This window comes from Cibotium barometz, chromosome 51 (genome assembly GCF_041138505.1).
Source record: "Cibotium barometz isolate CiBa-2024 chromosome 51, ASM4113850v1, whole genome shotgun sequence".
Lineage (NCBI taxonomy): Eukaryota > Viridiplantae > Streptophyta > Polypodiopsida > Cyatheales > Cibotiaceae > Cibotium > Cibotium barometz.
The window spans coordinates 1,203,941-1,225,922 of NC_141096.1; the positions used below are offsets into that span (position 1 = coordinate 1,203,941).

Consider the following 21,982-nt stretch of genomic DNA (forward strand, 5'->3'; position numbering starts at 1 on the left):
AGACGTTGATGTACGCATGTAGATGTAGATGTATGGATGTGAATGAGAATGTAGATGTGGATGTATACATGGAGATGTGGATGTATGCATGTAGATGTAGATGTATGGATGTGAATGAGAATGTGGATGTGGATGTATACATGGAGATGTGGATGTATGCATGTAGATGTAGATGTATGGATGTGAATGAGAATGTGGATGTGGATGTATACATGGAGATGTGGATGTATGCATGTAGATGTAGATGTATGGATGTGAATGTGAATGTGGATGTGGATGTATACATGGAGATGTGGATGTATGCATGTAGATGTAGATGTATGGATGTGAATGAGAATGTGGATGTGGATGTATACATGCAGATATGGGATTGGATGTATGATGTGGATGTATGAGCAGGGATGTGTATGTAGAATAATGAATGTGAATGTGTATATGAATTAATGTGTCGTCGATATGAGGGAATGGATGAGAATGAGTACACATTGAATGGAATGTGGAATAAGTAATGTGGACTGAGGAAGGATAATGTGGAAAGACGAGAGTTCGATATAGAAACTGTATTTTGTGACTGTTTGTAAATGACTGTTTTATGTCAAGAATGCTAGGGAAGCATTTTGACCGTCTTATCGATTAAAGTCATGGAGACCTAACTGATAAAGTTGCAACTGCTGATGGAGAGTCAATGGAGGACGTCTCGCGTAGCAAGGTCGGTCGAGGTCTTGACCAGCCTTAGTTCGATTTAAATGGTGAGCTTCCGGTATGGTGGATGAGGGACCAAGGAAGCGGCCTATGAGTGAAGCGCTAGGTCACCTGCGAAGGATCCTAGAGGGTGCTGACCATACGGTGCTCAGGCTCTGGGTCGCCGAAGATACCCACACGTGCGTCGTGGAAGATATTGGAACAAGGAATAAGAGTTGTTTTCTGAAACCGGGCATGGATCTGGTTGATTGACCTTGCTGGTCCTCAATGGATGAGTCCATGGCTCTTTTATATGGATCTGATGGTTGATCTTGCTGATCTTCCACGGAGATTCCATTCTGTTATGTGAATATATTGCCGGTTACTATGAGCTAGGAACTATGGAAACGGCCCCTGAGTGAACAGGTGGTGGGCGTTCTGGTTGCCAATGATGCCATAAGTACACCGATGAATGAATTACTGGAAATAAGGATTCAACCAAAGACTTTGAGGATTGTCATCAGTGACATAATGGTTTTATTAAAGGATTGTTTTAAAGCTAGTTGATACTGAGAAAAAGGCAATTTCATATTGGGTGTGTAAGTGGTGTGACTAGTTTTATGTTTGCATGAACTTCCGGCTAGGGGGCCTTGGAACTCTTTTCCTTGGTACCCGGGACAAAACCTAACCAAATTCCAAATTGGATCCCATCACTACAGTGGTTGGGCGGTTGGCTAACCCATGGGATCGATGGGGTTAGGCTGCACTGATGGATCCCGTAAATCAAGACTCAATTTCTGTTATTACGATAGATGAAGTAAATCCCGGATAATAATTGTTCTATGGATAGGAATCAACGGTTGTGCCTTTTAATGGGGGGAAAAAAGCGTTGATCCCAATGATCCAAGTGCAAGTTTCTTCCTTGATCTGACAAAGTATCTTTATAGGTGCAGTCGGATCAGTTTGATCAGTAATGGTCTTAACTACGTTAGAGTAAAAAGTTATCTTGGAGGAATCACCCATGCTTTCCGGATAAGGGAAGTTTTTCCGGTTCGGTTTTGGAAAAACCGACGGATTAGTCTCTTGTCCGGATATCCGTGGACGAGGACCCGAGTGTGGGACCCTGTCTCGCGCAAGTAGTGCTACTTCCGTTGATAGTACCCGAATCCGTTGCGCGGTGGGAACAGGGATCTCACAGTTGGTATCAGAGCAAATTGGCTAATAAAGATCAACTGAGAAGCCAAATATGTCAAAAATTTATCAAGAAGCACAAAAAGGTTGTAATTGTGTGAGATAATTCATACAATTTGATTTTCAAACTGAAAATTCATAAATTAGTAATTGGGTCTTCAAAAGGAAGTATCGCAATTCTATGGAACCCTGACTTGCTTGAGGCCTAGACATGATGGTATTTACCTTATAGTTCCGAGTATCATGACTACCCGTATATACCGAGAGTATAACTGCAACTCTTTACCGGCAGTATATACGAGTAAATCTAAGACTTGAAATTATAAGCATTAATGCTATCCAGATGATGATTTTGAATGTGGTTGATATGATTTTTAATTCTGTTTGAGAACTGATGAGTTGATTTGGATTCTGATTGAAAAATGATGATCCCTGAAATTTGGTTGAAATGTAATAAGCTGAACGAATCCTCAATGAGGATGAATGGGATGAGTCCTTGTGATAATATTAATAACTGGAATGGTGATAATGAATTCAGCAAATCACTATGAGATTAGTGGATTATGCTGTCAAATTACTACTGTTAACAATTGACACGGTAGATCAAGTTAAGGGATGACAATTTGAGAAATTGCTTAACTTAAAATTCTGTGGAGGAATGTTCAGAAAGAAATTTTTCGGTTTGATGGACCATTATCGTGTTAATGATATGAATGATATGATCTGAATGAATTGTTATTTAATGATGAGTTCTATATAAGGGATATTTTATCCTAGTATTCTGTTGGGTTGACCAGAATATAAGGAACCTCAGAATAAATTGGATCTTAAGAAAAAGAGTTGTCCTCTATCTTGCGAGATGAGGACATCTCGTACTTTTTTAAGTGGGGTAGAATGTAAGATTCTCCCCCAACCTTCGAGGTATACAGGAGTAAGAACCTCCCTTTCTGATCTTATAATTATTCCCTCTAAAATAAAAGAAAGATTCTGTTTAAAAAGGAAGACCCTTTCCCCAGAATATTTCTCAGGAGCCCCACCTATTTTAAGGATTCAGAACGATGAGTTCAAAAGTGAGAACCGGTGTTTTGGATACCAAGGTTTTGGTCTTCATTCGAGTACGGCCCAAAAGAAGTTCTTTATCTCTTGGGAAGTATAAGAAGTTGTCCCCCAGATATTGTGGACCATATCAGAATTCAATGAAAGTAGGTGACTTAGCCTACGAGCTTTTTTCTACCTCATCATCTCAAAGTTCATATTGTATCTCATCTAAACCTTCTATAGAAATATGTGCCAAACCCAAATCAATAAAAAGACGGCAAAACTTTAGTGGCAAGATACCCCGTTGGCTTCTAGGTTACGCTAGTTCTTTCTTTTATATAAGTCGTAACTCCTACTTGTCGCTCGCAGTAATCTTACTTCCATCGATCTCCTTCTTCTTAATCTCTCTTATGGCTTGGCAGCAAGACTTAGTTTTATCCATGATGATTTCTCACCTTCAAGACGCAAGCGAGTCTATGAAGAAGGATTTCATAGAACTGTATGAGCGCTCACTTTTCCCGCACTTGGGAACTTCTGTAGCTCAGACCAAATGGCGGACCTGTCGAGACATAACTAGGGTAACACCGTGGGGTCGATAGCACTTTCGTAACAATGTCCGCTTGGCCAGGGTTATTGAAGCTTTGGGTTTGGGTCCCCGATACTACTGCGTGATGAGATCAAGGCATGGTGGATTTTCTGAGCGGGTCTTCTTACTAGCGTGCTTTCTTCCTCACCAGAAGATATGCATTTATCCCGTTTTCAGCTTGCTTTCTTCCTCACCAGAAGATATGCCTTTATCCTGTTTTAAGCTTGCCTCTTAGAGGTCCTTTTGTTAGATCACCTCATACCACTGAGGTAGGTGCTGCAATATCCAACCGAATTATTCCCATAGATGAGTTACCTTATACGTGTGCAGCTTGTGAGTGCTGCTTTTGTGAGCATATGATGGACGGGCTTATGAAATTGTAAAAAGTTCTTCTATCTTATTGTATATGTTCCAAGAGTGAATAAAGTTGAAATCTTTGTTCTTGTCTTGAGTCTTGCTCTCTTTGAGACTTTTCTTGGTGGTTAATCTTAATTAAATTTTCTCTCAGTCTCATATTCGTGCATCTTGTGAAATTATCCCCAGTTTGCGAGATGAGGACATCTCGCGTTTTTCAAGTGGGAGAGAATGTAAGATTCCTCCCTAGCCTCTCAAGATATCCAGTATCTTTCCCTGTTATCAATCCCCTCTTCAGAAATATAAGAGATCTCGTCTCTACCTATTTTGACATAGAGAGAGAAAATATTCTAGAGAGAGAATATTCAGATTTTGAATATTTTTGGATAGAAAAATGTCTCATCTTATTAAAATAAGTTCCCCTGAAACAGAAATTCAAAAAGAACTTTCCAATGTGCAATTGGAATTAATTGGAAATGGGTATAAAGGACCTTAGCCTAAGGGTCTAGATTTTCAAAAAAATTTGGATTATGGTCCAATTAAGGTTCCTATGGGTCAATAAGATCAATCCATGTGTGGGGAGGAGATAAATCCAATTTTGTAAAAGATGATACCCAAAAATAAGTAAATGCTCACATAAGATGAAGAGTTGACTATGTACAAGGTTTATTAATAAGAAACTATGAGTAATATCAAAAATATGAGATATTTTGGGTATCCAAAAATGAGTAAATGCTCACATAAGATGAAGAGTTTACTATGTACAAGGTTTATTAATAAGAAACTATGAGTAATATCAAAAATATGAGATATTTTGGGTATCCCAAAATGAGTAAATGCTCACATAAGATGAAGAGTTGAAAATGTACAAGGTTTATTAGTAAAAAAACTATGAGTGATATTAAAAATATGAGATATTGTGGGTATAATGATTCCATTTTGACACATATGTAAGGAAGGGGAGTCCATTAAAGGAGGTGCATATTTCACATGCTTGAATGAGTTTTAAACTCATAAATAATGTGATATTTCATCTCTCCTCTCTCCTAATTCAAGTCTAGTTGCAAAAAGTTAGCTCAACTGACCTAAAGATGGTCAAAAATTGACCAAACTGATTTGGAAAATTCTAGAATCAGTTTGTTTGGTTAGGAGCTCAATTTTTCCTATAAATAGAAGCCTGTAAATGCATATAAATGTAGATGTAAATGTAGATGTAGATGTATGGATGTGAATGTAGATGTATGGATGTAAATGTAAATGTATGCATGTAAATGTAGATGTATGGATGTGAATGTGAATGTGGATGTGGATGTATACATGGAAATATGGATGTATGCATGTAGATGTAGACGTATGGATGTGAATGAGAATGTAGATGTGGATGTATACATGGAAATGTGGATGTATGCATGTAGATGTAGATGTATGGATGTGAATGAGAATGTAGATATGGATGTATACATGGAAATGTGGATGTATGCATGTAGATGTAGATGTTTGGATGTGAATGAGAATGTGGATGTGGATGTATACATGGAGATGTGGATGTATGCATGTAGATGTAGATGTATGGATGTGAATGTGAATGTGGATGTGGATGTGGATGTGGATGTATACATGGAGATGTGGATGTATGCATGTAGATGTAGATATATGGATGTGAATGAGAATGTGGATGTGGATGTATACATGCAGATATGGGATTGGATGTATGATGTGGATGTATGAGCAGGGATGTGTATGTAGAATAATGAATGTGAATGTGTAAGTGAATTAATGTGTCGTCGATATGAGGGAATGGATGAGAATGAGTACACATTGAATGGAATGTGGAATAAGTAATGTGGACTGAGGAAGGTTAATGTGGAAAGACGAGAGTTCGATATAGAAACTGTATTTTGTGATTGTTTGTAAATGACTATTTTATGTCAAGAATGCTTGGGAAGCATTTTGACCGTCTTGTGGATTAAAGTCATGGAGACCTAACTGATAAAGTTGCAACTGCTGAGACGGAGAGTCAATGGAGGACGTCTCGCGTAGCAAGGTCGGTCGAGGTCTTGACCAACCTCGGTTTGATTTAATTGGTGAGCTTCCGGTATGGTGGATGAGGGACCAAGGAAGCGGCCTAAGTGAAGCGCTAGGTCACTTGCGAAGGATCCTAGAAGGTGCTGACCATACGGTGCTCGGGCTCTGGGTCGCCGAAGATACCCACACGTGCGTCGTGGAAGATATTGGAACAAGGAATAAGAGTTGTTTTCTGAAACCGGGCATGGATCTGGTTGATTGACCTTGCTGGTCCTCAATGGATAAGTCCATGACTCTTTTATATGGATCTGATGGTTGATCTTGCTGATCTTCCACAGAGATTCCATTCTGTTATGTGAATATATTGCCGGTTACTATGAGCTAGGAACTATGGAAACGGCCCCTGAGTGAACAGGTGATGAGCGTTCTGGTTGCCAATGATGCCATAAGTACACCGATGAATGAATGACTGGAAATAAGGATTCAACCAGAGACTTTGAGGATTGTCATCAGTGACATAATGGTTTTATTAAAGGATTGTTTTAAAGCTAGTTGATGCTGAGAAAAAGGCAATTTCATATTGGGTGTGTAAGTGGTGTGACCAGTTTTATGTTTGCATGAACTTCCGGCTAGGGGGCCTTGGAACTCTTTTCCTTGGTACCCGGGACAAAACCTAACCAAATTCCAAATTAGATCCCATCACTACAGTGGTTGGGCGGTTGGCTAACCCATGGGATCAGATGGGGTTAGGCTGGACTGATGGATCCCGTAAATCGAGACTCAATTTCTGTTATTACGATAGATGAAGTAAATCCCGGATAATAATTGTTCTATGGATAGGAGAATCAACGGCTGTGCCTCTTAATGGGGGGAAAAAAGCGTTGATCCCAATGATCCAAGTGCAAGTTTCTTCCTTGATCTGACAGCGTATCTTTATAGGTGCAGTTGGATCAGTTTGATCAGTAATGGTCTTGACTACGTTAGAGTAAAAAGTTATCCTAGAGGAATCGCCCATGCTTTCCGGATAAGGGAAGTTTTTCCGGTTCGGTTTTGGAAAAACCGATGGATTAGTCTCTTGTCCGGATATCCGTGGACGAGGACTCGAGTGTGGGACCCTGCCTCGCGTAAGAAGTGCTACTTCGGCTGATAGTACCGCGAATCCGTTGCACGGTGGGAACAAGGATCTCACAATCATGAAGTGCCTTAAAATGGATGTGTACTCTCACCCAAATTATGAAGCCCACGGGTGCTCAAAACAGTTTGTAATATGGAGTTATGCATTGAGTTGTGCATGCATGGGTGATGAAATGTGGGTTGGTTTCTTTTCTTGGGCACATGGGTAGCAATATGGTGCTCATAATGGACTTGAGTGTCTAAACTGGTAGACACATGCACATGCACTAAACAGAACACTCTAATTTAACATTGAGGAGGAGTGTTGAAAGATAATTTGGGCACAATGCCAAATTATCATAGGTGAGTGTTTGGTTAATTGATTGGATAGTGGTCACACCCTTTCCTTAAGAGGATATGTTAAAATATGTAAGCTCAGGTTATTTGGTTGAGTGTGTAAACACACCTTAGAGGTCGAAGATATTATCTCATGTGTTGTGGAAAGATAATAATACCACATAAGATATTGTGTGAATGATAAGAGCCACATGAAATCATGTGGAATTGGATTGCCACATGGCATGACACATGTAAAGCAAGTGTGGCTAGAGGTTATCTATATTAGAAGCCTCTCATTGTATGGCTTACAACACATTACAATAGAGGTTGAGTGTGCCTATTCTCTTGCATTAGTGTGCTAATTATCATTATAAATTTTCTTGATTATTTGAGCCTCCTTAAACATATGTTAATCATGTTATTAGACTAGGCTTAGTACTGTTTTCTTGATTATTTACCCTCCTTAAACATATGTTAATCATGTTATTAGACTAGGCTTAGCACGATTTCTCAAATTCTTAACAATAGATTGATCATACACGCTGGTGGTGTCTTCGCCTTTGCTATTTGATGTGGAAGTATAGTGCCAACTCCTATTAAGCCCAAAATGGGTTAACATTCCCCCCTTCTTGTTGTTAATAACATCCTCGTCCATCAAGGAGAAGACTTTGTTCTGTGGAGAATTGAGAAGTTGTTTGGTGCTTATAATGTTACATGAATGTTCAATGGTCATTTTGTTCCTCCGTAAGGAATGGAGAAGGATATTAGTAAATAATGAAGTTAGTGAATGGGGTGGGAATTTATGCAAGTGAATAATGAAGTTAGTAAATGGTGTGGATATTTCTACACAAGTGAGATTATATTTTTCCCCCTTTTTCTTTTTTAAACAATCACAAGCATGTTTGAATTGATTATTTCAAAGTTGCGGTGTTTTGAAGGCTTATTAAGCAATGGAGAAGAAGGGGTGGGGGGTCCAGAGGAACGTTGACACAATCATCAAAATAAGAGAATGAATAGTAGTTCCTCATTTGTTGATATATTGAAGCAACACAAATGTAGCTTTTGCTGCAGGACTTTGTTAGATGATCTTGAATTGATCTTAAAGTGGACCTATCCTCCATGTACTCTTCCTATGTGCCTTTTTTAATTTTATTTACAGATATATTTTATGTTCATTCAAGCATATATACAATGAAGTTAATTAAAGTGAGTCTAGTAGACTCTTGATATGGCTGTGCTATTGAAGTCAAAATCCTTAGAGAGGCATGGAAGAATTCTTTTGACTTACGAGGTTAATTGAAAAGTTCTTCACCTTCTTGAGAGAAGTGTGCAACTTTATGGTGAAGAGGTTGTTTTTGAAGGGGTTCATCCCCCGGCGAGGTTCAAATGGGTGTCACTGAGGACAACCTATTATACTTGCACCTTTTTAATAGAAATCCAGGTGATCGGTCATACAATTGACTAGGCTTTCACACCATCCCCCCCCTATCCAGCGATGTACTTGAAAGAATGTCAATGATAAGGCTATGATACATCCAAACTTGCACTTTTCACCAATGGTGGATGAGTAATTGTGTGTTCACTAATAGTCAACCAATTGAAGGAAGAATGGTAAGAAAATGAGCTTACCTATATTTATGTGCTTGGCTATTGATGACAATAATTGACCTTACATGCAAATATTACAATCATGTACCTTGTGAAATTCTCTTCAGGGTGTGTGACCTAGAGATATGAGTGAAGCATGGCTAGAAGGGATTATCGCTCCCCCCTTATTTATTTAAAATCCTTTTTTTTCCTTCTTCATCTTCTTGTAGTGCAATCAAATAATATGTAGGCCCATGTAACGATCTGGAAAGGTTCCCTCTAACATGAAAAACCAAACTGGTTTTTTACGGCTTGAGATATTCACGTCTAAAAATATCATCATCTTGAGGCACAACTATGCTAAAATGGTTCACTTATGCAAAAGATGTGATCAATGTGAAAAGTGCCATTCTTCAACATTTTTCTAATGTGAAAAGCACACTGGGTTTTCATAATGCGAACATAAAAAAAATAATTATGATGTAAGCTTTCTTTAAACCCTGTGGAAACTTGTGATCACTGTAGTAGATAGAATTCTGATGTAAGCTTTCTTTAAACCTTGTGGAATCTTGTGATCACTGGCTGCCATACCATTCAAGATATGAGTGTGCTTCTTCTTGGCATAGCCATGTCAATTCTTGACACACATTTTGGTGGTGAGGCTATTTTTCTTTCATGGCCTTAGGCACCCAGATGATGGAATTACCATCATAGTACCCTTGAGCAATGAGTAGGCATGTAGGCACCCATTTTTTATATATATCTTACGATGAGGGGGTTGGTTTCTTCATTCTTCCTATGTGCAAGTTGAGGAGATCTTATGGATCTCTTTGAAATCCACATATTTTCATTACATTCTCATAGAATCCTTGTGCTTGCAATAATTTCTTGGGAGCCCATATTTGATATATTGGAAGAAGATTTTGTTAAGCTCTTGCTGCTCTACAAGGCTTTTGAGATTTGCATTGTGTGCATTACCTTAAGCGTTTTGGCAAGGCAAACCAAATCAGATTTCCACCCTCAGAGAGTGGCATTGCACTACCAGTAACTACTTCTCCACCCACCTTTTGATACCATGAAGATTGTTCTTCTATTATCCCTTTGTCTAATCTCAACAACCCACGTTCATGCCTCACCGAATCTGAAGAGTATGATTAGGGCTTGGTGGTCTATTCAGGGTTTTGAAGTTTTCTTTTTAGTTTAGAGGTAGAAGCCAGTTCTTTTGATGGGGTGAGGATGGAGTTGAACGAATAGAGGTTTTATCGGAAAGGACCTCTAATGGGAGAAGGTAAGTTTTCAGGTTAAGGCAATTTTTGGGAGGAGCATTGTAGCCTTTTACATGCAGAATAACATATAGGTCCTTGAGTGTCGGATTCTCTCTATCACATAATGATATGACCATCTCCATGTTGTGGGTCTTTAAGGTGATTATATTGCTAATGAAGCATGGTTTTACATTTGTAGCAATAGTCCATTCCCATCCCAAAACTAAGTTTTCTTCTAACATAAACTCAACCATAAAGAACTTGTTGTTAAGGGGATTATTTTGCATATACATTATATGTTCAAAGTACCCCAAACATGGCATCTTCATGTTCTACATGAAAGGAATTTTCTCAAGATGAGCTTGTAGTGTGCAGGTTGGCCTAGTAACTCCCATAGTTCAATGGTTATTAAATTATATTCATGCCATGGATAAAGTTTGGCTTATAGTGCAAGTTGGCCTTTAAAGTTTATCCATGGCTGATATTCATGCCATGGATACAGTTGGGCTTATAACTCAAGATGATCTTAGTGCAAGTTGGCCTAATAACTCTCATAGTTCAGCAGTCATGAAATTATATTCATGCCATGGATAAAGTTGGGCTTAAATTATGTTGATATTTCCAAATGCTTTAAATCCTACATGATAACTTGGAAGATTTGGAGGTTGCCTCTTCTTGTGAATGTACTTGTTGGGTATTCTAAGGTGATAGTTTGAATCGATTTGTCAATTTAGTATTGAAATTTACTTTTCTAAAATCCACGTAGAATGATTTCTTCAAGGTCGTCATCAGGAGTAACCTGGAACTTCAGTTCTATGTCAACCATTTCAAGGACAAGAGTGACCCATATTTCCATGTATTCCCCATTAGCATCCATCACTTCAATATTTCTAGTGGTGGTGATTTGCAGGTTTTCCCATTGTAACAAAGTGGAATGGTCTCATATGAATAATGGGCCCAAGGCCAATTGACCATGCCCATAGACAACACTTATGATAGTGTGAAAGGGGATAAAATATATACGCTACATATACCATATTTTTGGTATCTTTTGATAATCAAGAATACACAAGTCTTTTAGTCTCTCTTCTCTCTCTAAACTTAGGCTAATCCTATTAATCTAGGCTAATCCAAGGCTAATCAGGCTAAATCCTAGATAATCCAGATGCTACTTTCTTTCATTGGTATCAAAGCGATGTCTTTGATCCATTTCCATCTTAGTTTCAAGAAAATTCAAGGAATTCTTGGATTTCTTGATTTTCTTGATCAAGAAATGGGGATATGGTGATCTTGTTGTTGTGAGTGGAATTAATCTTTTGATTCATCTTTTTCCTAAGTTTTTGGGGCCATGGATGACAGAGGACCAGATTTCAAGGGATCCGCTCCTAATTTTTAAAATCTTGGGACCAAAATTGGGGGGGGGGGGGGGGAAATCTAATCATGATTAGTGAGTTAATCCAAAAACATCTGAACTTCTTCCCTTTCTTGCTTGATCTTGAGGAAATAGCTCTCCAATCTGTGCTAGAGTTGTAGCATTGGTTTAGGGCTTTAAGGTGTACCATCTTGACCTTCACAAAGAGCCTTTCAATGTTGAGTTTGATGACCATTTCTATTGGTTGCCGTTTACTGATTTTCGCCCTATTTTGGAGCCAAATTAGAGAGATGTGATTAGCCATTTCTTAACTTGGGGCTTGGAAAGGCCTAGGTTAAGCTTGTTGGAAGCCATGAGGACTGTACGCTACCGCTAGCCCACAGGCTACGTGATTTCATAAGGTGTTGAAGCTTAATGTGACGCACAAGAAGCTTATTAGGTGTAATAAGCTTAATGACGTTGATTTTCTTGGCGATTTGATCCATGAGGGGCTGAAAGTGTTGCACGATTTTTTTTGCATCATGAGGACCACGATTCTTGTTCATTCTACTACCCTTGCTTCAAATCAAGGTCTCCATGATTGCTTTCAATCAAATGGTCTTCCAATGATGCCTTTCTCTTGAATGGTCTCAAGGCTTGTAAAGCCTTGAGAATGGTCTTCCAATGATGCCTTTCTCTTGAATGGTCTCAAGGCTTGTAAAGCTTGGAACAATGGTGAGTTCATGGTTTCCTTTGGACTGAAATTTTTTGCATTTTCCAATTAAGAGATCATCCTCTTTCAATATAAGCTTTACTTTCCACCATTTAAGCTCCATTGAATGCATTTTCAAGCCTTTTGGTCAAGATACATGAGTAATGGAGCCTCCATATCATTCTTGATTTGTAAGGGATTATCATGATGACCATATGCAATTTTGTATCTTCAATTGAAGCATTAGGAAAACCCTAAGCAAGATTTGAGCACTCTCATGATTTTATTGGAAGCAATTTGGGGATTTAGTTCTATTTTCAGCATTTGCTTGGCAATTATGGACTCCCATGGTTTAATTGGTGGCATTGAGTTCTCTCATGCATTGTTGCATGTCATTGGAGAGTTGTAGATGCCATTCATAGCTATCTTCATGCTATGAGATGTCACATCACATGCATGATTGGATTTATATGAGTATGGAGGAATGATGATGTATGCCATTGATCATGTGATGCAAATTATATGAGGTATGCTATATGATCTTGTGAAGAGGCACATGTTTGAGTATAGTTAAGGGAAAGAAATTGAAAGTGGTACTTGGAAGACATCTTTATGAAGCTCACCCTTGCAAACCTCATCATCACCATTAAGCTCTTGTAATGATGGAAATCGGCATGCATCTATAAGTGTCATTTGTAAGTAAAATTTTACTTCTAGTCTTCTATTGCAAGCTATTTCCATTATAGAATCTAGTTTGTGGTAGAGGAGTACCTTGGCATATAGGTGGAGAGGCCAAGGGAAGAGTTTGCTTGAATCTTCCTTGCCCATGAGTGCCTTGGTAAGAGTTTGCTTGAATCTTCCTTGCCCATGAGTGCCTTGGTAAAGCAGTAAGGAAGAGGATTAGGTACATCGGTGGTGAAGACTTTGCCCCCAAGCCCTTGCTCTTGGATTTCAAACTTAAGGGGGTTGGAAGAGCTTGGCCGGGAGATCGGCAAGCTTCAACGCTCTACATCAACTCTCAAGTGCTTATAAAGAATGCATTTTGTTGGGCAAAGAATCTGCAAGCATGGGATATGATGTTGCAATTGATTTTCAATCGAGTTTGTATTGAGATTTGGTTGCAAAAACAAAGGAGGTGCTACCAAAATTTTTGCAAAAACATTTATGCAAGGCACTTGAGGTCACATTTGGATGCCAAGTTACAAATTGATGAGGTTCATGCCTCTAAATGCGTCCAAGATTTTACTAATGCAAAGGGGAAGTGCGGATAGCAAATTGGAGAGAAGTTTGACAGTTTTCTGCTGCATCACTAAAACCTAATTCAGTCTGAGAGGTTTAGGGCTGCTTTCAAGGTGTTTCCTTAGTTTCATTCTTCTCTCCAAGGTCTACATTTAGAGCCCTCAAGTGTTCAATTCGGACTTCGTTTACTTCTCCAATTGGCAAGTCTATCTGCAAAGACAAAAAGTGTGCCCAGTCAAAAACAGAGAATTAAGTGGGAGATTTGAGCATGTTGGGACATTGCACACACCATTAGCTCCTCGACAAACAAAGGCTCTTTATTTTAGCATCGTTGACTTGGTCAAACAGCCATATTTGACTAGTCAAAGATATCAAAATAGAGGATAGTTACCAATCAAATGTGGTCAAGGTATTGATATGGATGTGTAGGGCTTGTTGAGAGAATTCCATTGAGCTAAAGACTTCCAAAATCGGCCTCCATTTGATCGATATTTGGTCATTTAGGTGATAAAGTTAACTTTTTTCCCAAAAAAGTCAAAATAGAAAGTAGTACAGGTTTGACCAGGTCAAAGACAACTACATATGTGGATAGAGCATTGCAATACCTTTCTATAGAGCCAAAGATCATTCAATTTGGAGTTTGGGAACCCTTCCAAAAGTCTTTAGAGCAATTAAGATGATGCCGAAGGCTAAACTCAATTAAGGGGAACTCTACAAGGAAGTTCTGTACAAAGTGGGCACATCGGAAGCAAGACAAGACACAAATCAGGTTGCTCAAGGAGCTTTGCAAGAAGAAATTGGTGGCAACACCAACAATAAAGGGATGCATCAAGAGGCAAATGTTCCACAAATCCCTAAAGAAGGCAGGGACATGAACATGAATAACATGTTTAATCTCATGCAAACCATGATTGAAAGGATGGACTAGAGATTTTAGTTCATGGTGGACAAGTTTGACTCTATGATCAAGGAGTTCCATAATGGGATCTCCAGCTTGAGGCAAGATGCGGATAAAGGCAAAGAAGGTTATGGTGGAGCTATGTTGCATCCATATGCACCAAATGCTTTTCCACCAATGGGGCTATGTTGCATCCAAATGCACCAAATGCTTTTCCACAAGCTTGATCTTTTGTCGGACCTTCACATGGAAATGCATTGCATACTCCTCAAGCTAGTATGCACCATGTTGATGGGAATCATGAGCCTATTCTTGGAAAGGACAAGATGCCTCTGTCATTGATGCATCAAGGTGGAACAAGTATGCCCGGTAGATGCATCAAGGTGGAACAAGTATGCCCGGTATGCCTATGCATGGTCCTATGAATGGGGTTTCTTCAATGCAAGGGAGAAAGCGAAAAAAAACAAAGGCATAGTTTTGGAAGAATCAAGGGTGAATGGACGTTGGAATCATCCACACATGGGTGGACAACACTTTGATGAGACGGATCATCATCCACACGAGTGGACAGCACTTGGATGAGATGGGTCATCATCCTTCACACATGGGTAGCCATCACTTTGATGAGATGGGTCATCATTTTAATGGGATAGAACCTAATCATGGTAGACCTCATCACTTCAATGAGTTTGGGAGGAATCATGTTAGACCAATGGAGCATAGACTACTGCATGCTCATCATCGAGGTGGTGATGAAGATGAGTTTAAGGGAGTGAAGGACAAGTTGACTTTTACCAAGTTCAAGGGTGAAGGCTCAACCAATGAGGAGTTCGAAGAATGGATTAACAAGATGGAGCTTTACTTTGAACTTAGTCCTCGTAGTGATAGGGCCAAAGTCTTGTTTACTACTTTTTATCTAGAAGGTTATGCTCATGCATGGTGGCGGCACTTGAATGCTCATGGCTATTTGATCACTACTTGGGATAATTTCAAGAATGAGATGAGGAGAACCTTTGTTTCAACCCTCAATAGATCAAGGACAGTGGAGAAATGGGATGACTTTACACAAACAGACAATGTCAAGGACTATGTGCACAAGTTTATGAATTTTTCATTTCATGTAGAATACTTGAGTGAGGAGTACAAATTGAGGAAGTTTATCAAAGGGCTGCAAAACAACATCAAGGTTGATGTGGATACTCAAAGGCCCATCACCATCAAGGAGGCCATGCTTCTTGTTGCGGAGATCTAAGAGGTAAAATATACACATGCTAGTGGATCAAGGCAGTTATTTAGGGCTGATATTGGGACTTCAACTTTGGGCAAATCTTCAAGCGGAGTTTCTTATCACACGGGTCCTCCTAGATTACCAACCATCTATGGAAGAGGTGGAAGAAGAAATTTCAGATTGGGTAACTCTTTTTCTTGACCTCCACATGGTGATGAAAAGCACGTTGGTGCAAAATCATCTAAAAAGAACAAGGTTTTGGGAGAATATCGTATTAATGACTTGAAGGAAAAGGATATATGCTTCAAGTGTGGTGACAAATGGAACAAGGATCATTGAAAGGTTTGTAGGCCAAGAAGATGACCCTAAGTGTGATTCTCATCAAACCTTGCCATGAAGAAATTAAGGAGAATGTGGATGAGTATGAGGAGTATTTTGAAGATGCCAACAATGAAGTTGAGGAGGTAGAGAAGGTTGGTGAACTTCCCTTTGATCCAAGTGGATTAAAGGAGGGAAATGTTGACTATGATGATGGGTTACCAATGCCTATGTGTGCTTATTTTATGACAAAGACAATATGGCTACCCTATGCAATATCTCGAGTGATGCCTACTATGATGGTTGCAAAGGAGCCAATACATTAAGGTTGAAGGCATGCATTAATGAAAGGGTGGCACATGTTTTTGATTGATAGTCACATAGCTTTATCAACACCAAATCCATGTGTAGTCTCAAATTACAGCCCATAGCTTTGCCTTTGTGGCATGAGGTTCAAGTGGCTAATGGAGCAAAGATGGATTGCACAATGGTATTCAAGGATGTGAGGTTGATTCTCACAAATGATTATACTTGCAAGGCTGATTTACTTGTATTAGATATGGGTCCCATTGACATTTTTTTGGGATGCGATTGGTTGGCAAGTCTTGGGTTGTTTCACATGAATTTACAACAAGGGTATATGAGTTTTACGCATGGAAACCATGAGGTTACATTGACCGAAACTCATGTACCAACAAGTATCAAGATGATCAATGCCACACAACTCAAGAAGGAGCTAAAGAAGATGGGATGCATATATATGTTTTACAGCTTTGCAAAGAAGAAGGCAATGAACAAAAGGGTGAAGTTATGCATAAAGGTATGAAGGAATTATTAAAGGAGTATGAGGATGTGTTCCAAATGCCAAAGTGCTTGTCGCCAAAAAGGGAGGTGGATCATGGGATAGAGCTTGAACCGCATACCAAGCCCATCAACAAACCACCTTATAGAGTGTCAAAAGTGGAGAAGGATGAAGTGGCAAAGCAAGTGCAAGAGCTTATGGACATGGGATGGATTACTCCTAGCCAATCACTTTTTGCATCACCCGTACTCTTGGTCAAGAAGAAGAATGGCACTTTTCACATGTGCATGGATTATAGAGGCTTGAATAAATCTACAATCAAGAATAGATTCCCCATAGCATGAATTGATGACTTGCTTGATGAGTTGAAAGATGCAAGTTTCTTCTCCAATATTGATTTGAGATCGGGCTATCACCAATTGAGAATCAAGGAAGGTGATGATGAGTACAAAATGGCATTTCAGACCGAGAGAGGTCTCTATCATTATTTGGGTATGCCGTTTGGGTTTGTGCAATGCACCGGCAACATTTCAAGCTTTAGTGAACAAAGAGCTTGGACTTTGCCTCTACAAATGGGTGATTGTATTCTTTGATGATATCTTGATATATAGAAAAGGAGAGAAGGAGCACTTGATGCATGATGTAAGGGCTATTTTGGATGCTTTAAGAGCCAACAACTTATATGCAAAGGAGAGAAAACATACATTTATGGCACAAAAGGTTGAGTATCTTGGACACATAGTGAGCAAAGAAGGCATTATGGTGGACCCTAAGAAGGTTTAGTGTGTTAAGAATTGGCCCACACATACAAATACCACTCAATTAAGGGGATTCTTAGGCTTGTCATCATTTTATAGGAGGTTCATTAAGAGGTATGCTCATATTGCCGCACCTCTCACTGACAAGCTTAAAAGAGGTTTTCTTTTGGGATGCTATAGCAGCCGATAAGAGTTTCCAAGAGCTCAAGGAGATGCTCACATCAACCCCTATACTTGTATGCCCGGATTTTTCGAAGCCATTTGTGGTTCAAGCCGATGCACGTGGAAGAGGCATTTTTGTTCCAAGAACAAGGAGTGATCGCTTTTGAGAGTCGAAATCTTGATGAGAAGGAAATGGTTATGCATATCTATGATCAAGAGATGTTGACAATACTTCATGCAAGGAAGAAGTGGCATCATTACTTGTATGGGAGTCATTTCTTTGTAAAGAGTGATCATAGAGTGCTTCAATACTTCTTGTCTCAACCTACACTCTCTCCCAAGCAAAGAAGGTGGGTGGCTACATTGCAAAATTATGACTTTGAGATCTCTTACATGAGGGGGAAAGAGAATGTTATGGTGGATGCATTGTCACGCATATGGGCATGTAGATACATGGCAATATCGGAGGTTCATAAAGATTGGATTTTGGATATCCAAGAAGAGTACCTATTGCATGAGAAAGTGGTAGAAATTACAGCAAGGATCCCATGATGATTTGCTACATTTTGAACTTCGTAATGGATTTATCTACTACAAAGGCAAAGTCTACCTTGTGCCTACATCAAGCTATAAGAAGAGGGTGTTAGAAGAGATGCATTCTTCTCTATTATCGGGGCACATGGGGATGTTTAAGACCTTTGAGAGGATGCAGAAGAGTTTTTATTGGAAAGGAATGTGAAAGGAATATACTTTTGTGTGACAAGTTGCTTTGCCTTGTCAACAAAACAAGGATCCGACGCATAAGCCCAGTGGTTTGCTTCAGCCTTTGTCTATTCTCGATGGCAAATGGAGACACATCTCCATGGATTTCATCACGGGCCTTCCTCATACAAGGAGGGGATGCAATAGTATATATGTGGTGGTAGACCGCTTAACAAAAGTGGAACATTTTATTCCTTCCAAGGTCAAATTTTCAGCATCCATGGTTGCAAAACAGTTTGTGAATCACGTGTTTAAGTTGCATGGAGTGCCACAACAAATTGTTAGTGACCGAGATGTGAAGTTCATTTTGGAGGACATTGTTTGAGATCATGGGGACTATTTTGACACCTAGCACCATCTATTACCCCGAAACCGATGGACAAACCGGAGGGTGAACAAATGGATGGAAACTTACTTAATGCAATATTGCCATGATACGCAAGGTATTTAGGATGAGTGGTTGCCGGTTTTCGAGTTTGCTCATAATAGCATGTATCATGAGAGCATTGGCATGTCACCTTTTAAGGCACTTTATGGGTACAAAGTGAATATGCCACTGATGGTTCTCAAAAGCAAGAAGAGGTGAATCCTAATGCAAAAGAGGAGATGGAAAAGTTGGATGCACTCTTGCAACAATGCAAATCTAATATGAAGCAAGCTCAAGAAACGATGAGACATTATGCTAATGCTCATCAGAGGCCATTGGAGTTTATGGAAGGTGATTGGTTATTCTTAAGGATTCCCAAGACAAGATATAGTTCTCTCAAGGGCACGACAAATACCAAGCTAACTCATCGCTACTATGGGCCATACAAGGTGGTGAGACGTGTTGGTGAAGTTGTGTATGAATTGGCACTTTGATCAACCTCAAAGATTCATGATGTGTTCCATGTATCATATTTCAAAGCTTACCTTGGGCCGGAGGTATTTGTGCAAAATGAATTGCCTCTAGTGAATGAGGAGGGAATGATTATGTGCCAGAAGCGATTTTGGGTACAAGAGAAAGAGTCCTTCGTAACTGTACTTGGTCAAATGGTGAGGGCTACCTAAGAAAGAAGCTTCTTGTCAACCCGCCTCTACATTGGAAGGATTTTAAGGGTTGTTGGATGCATTTTGGAAGTCCAATGAGGGTCACTGTGGATAGTCCTATACCCTTGAAAATTGAATTCATAACGATTGGAAGCTACTCAAGAGTCTTATGCCATTATGGGAAAGAAGTTATGGCTTGTTTTGAGAGTTTATTGAGCAATTTGCAACCACATACATGTGATTTTGGTCTCCCATACATGGTGTAAGCATGAGCTTTAAGTTTAACATGAGTCCATTGACATATACTCCATCCATGAGGATTGTGAATTGTACATATCAATGGTTTTGAGAACGAAACCTTTTGGGTGGGGATGGTCTGTAACAAAGTGGAATGGTCTCATATGAATAATGGGCCCAAGGGCAATTGACCATGCCCATGGACAACACTTATGATAGTGTGAAAGGGGGTCATGTATCTAGGCTACATACACCATATTTTTGGTACCTTTTGATAATCAAGAATACACAAGTCTTTTACTCTCTCTTCTCTCTCTAAACTGAGGCTAATCCTCTTAATCTAAGTTAATCCAAGGCTAATTAGGCTACATCCAAGATAATCCGGATGCTACTTTCCTTCACCCATGGATAGGCAAGTTTCAATATTGTGGCTAGTCGTACAACTAAGCAATGCTCATTCCATTCAACAACCGTTCCCATAGGAAATCTAGCCAAACTTTTACAGGCTTTTTTAAAAGGATTCGAGATGTTTCAATTTCAGTCTTCCATTCAATTTAATCCTCATTCTCTGATGTATTCCCAAAGAGTCGATCTAAAGCATAGTTTTCCTCATTTTGACTCTCAACATTCTCAACATTACCCAATGTGGCACTCAATGTGAATAATGACATTGAAGGACCCCTTATCGTATTTACTAAGACTTGTTTAGAAGCATGTGAAGACCTTGTAGGTAACGAAAAACCACTTGATTCTATCAATTTCTTGCTAGCCTTGTTCTTGGTGGGCTTTAAAGTACCATTTTTTCTTTTTTTAAATCCCTTCGTGCACCTATTTTGAATGTGACTAGATTTGTCATATTAGATGTAAAGGCCCTATTTTAGTATAGACAAATATTTAGAGGAATTGATGAGTAAAACAATAACAACTGAGCAAAAGTATAGCTACTTGCTATTTTTGGCATGCAGAGGATGGCTAAAAATAGTTAGGGATGTACATGAATAAGGAAGGATCAGGTTTTGGCATTCATGGAAAGAGCTTATGGGGAGCTTTGTTTCATATATCTCATGGGGGAGCTGAGAGTTTGTTGATAACATAGTAGGAGGTCCATTAAACATGTTTTGCATCCGCATCCATGAAGTAAAGTTCCTATCAACGAGATTCGACAAGTTCTGCAAAGCGTGCATCCACTATTGGCTTTGACCCCAACGCGTCTTACCTACAATCGCTTTTACGTGACTAAAGGGGACCACCCCCACGGCCTAAATATTCTTCAATGACCAATACTGTACCACAAGTACCGTGAGGGAAAAGCGCAAAGACCCCGCCGTATGTGAGTAGTCTTCAAGTCATGAGCCTGATGAGTTGGCAACCCGCCATGGATCTCTCTCGGCTAATTTTCAAATCGAAAATTTGGGGGAGTATCACGTACGGTTCTTTGGGAAGGGATTGGGTAAAAGTTCTCGTTAGAGCTTTGTCCATGGAAGATTGTGTAGGAGGGAGTAACTTGTAGAGAACCTATGGGCAGGTATAATCTTCATGAAAGAGAGAAGCTGTTGTGTAGAGATTGCTACAGCCTGGTTGTCGCTGAGAGAGAAGCTAAGAGGGAAAGCTCGTCTCCTTCAAGGGTGAGGGCTCCATGGGAAGCTGTACACACACAACTGCAGGCACCTCGAGGGTGGAGAGAAATCATTCATGGGCAACGTCGTTAGCATTGCCTAGACAGGCCAGATCAGGGCAGTCATAAGGCAACTCGTTGAGCCGAGTCATAAGGCAACTCGTTGAGTCGAGGCTCTCATGAATACAGGCTTGTAGAAACGAGAGATACAAAAGACCTCAAGTCCTTCACTCAAAATTGATTGTACATGATTCAAGGGCTCTCATTTGCCTTGAAACTTGGAGGATTTGGTATTGTGATAAGTTCTATAACCCAAACTTTCTCCCTGTGCTTCTCTTTGATGGCAAAACAATGACCTTCATTCTGAAAAAAAAAAAAAATTTGCTACCAACAGAGTTCTATTCGCATTAATAAATTCATCTCTTCATGTTGAATGTGGCAGTAGTTTTCTACATCCATAATGGAGTAAAATATGGTAGTGACTTTGAAAAGAAAAATTAGTGTGGCATCTCGGTGTTAGGTTTTTATAGAGAAAAGACACTACTGTTACAAATTTACCAATCTAAGCTTTCTTATCAAAAAGTCCAAATACTTCGAAACGCCACTTTATATTTGGGGCACAGTTCTCCTAAACGTAAAACCCCTAACAACGAACTCGGCTAAACGGGGAGGCTTTCAAAAGCACACCCCTA

General features: G+C 39.5%; 1 protein-coding gene across 1 annotated transcript; it reads left to right on the forward strand.

Moving 5' to 3' along the window:
- Nucleotides 1–15,091: 15,091 nt before the first annotated feature.
- On the forward strand, nucleotides 15,092–15,631 carry LOC147609195 (uncharacterized). The gene has a single exon (XM_086787660.1). The coding sequence runs from the start codon at nucleotides 15,092–15,094 to the stop codon at nucleotides 15,629–15,631; it is 540 nt and encodes a 179-aa protein (XP_086643786.1).
- Nucleotides 15,632–21,982: the final 6,351 nt, after the last annotated feature.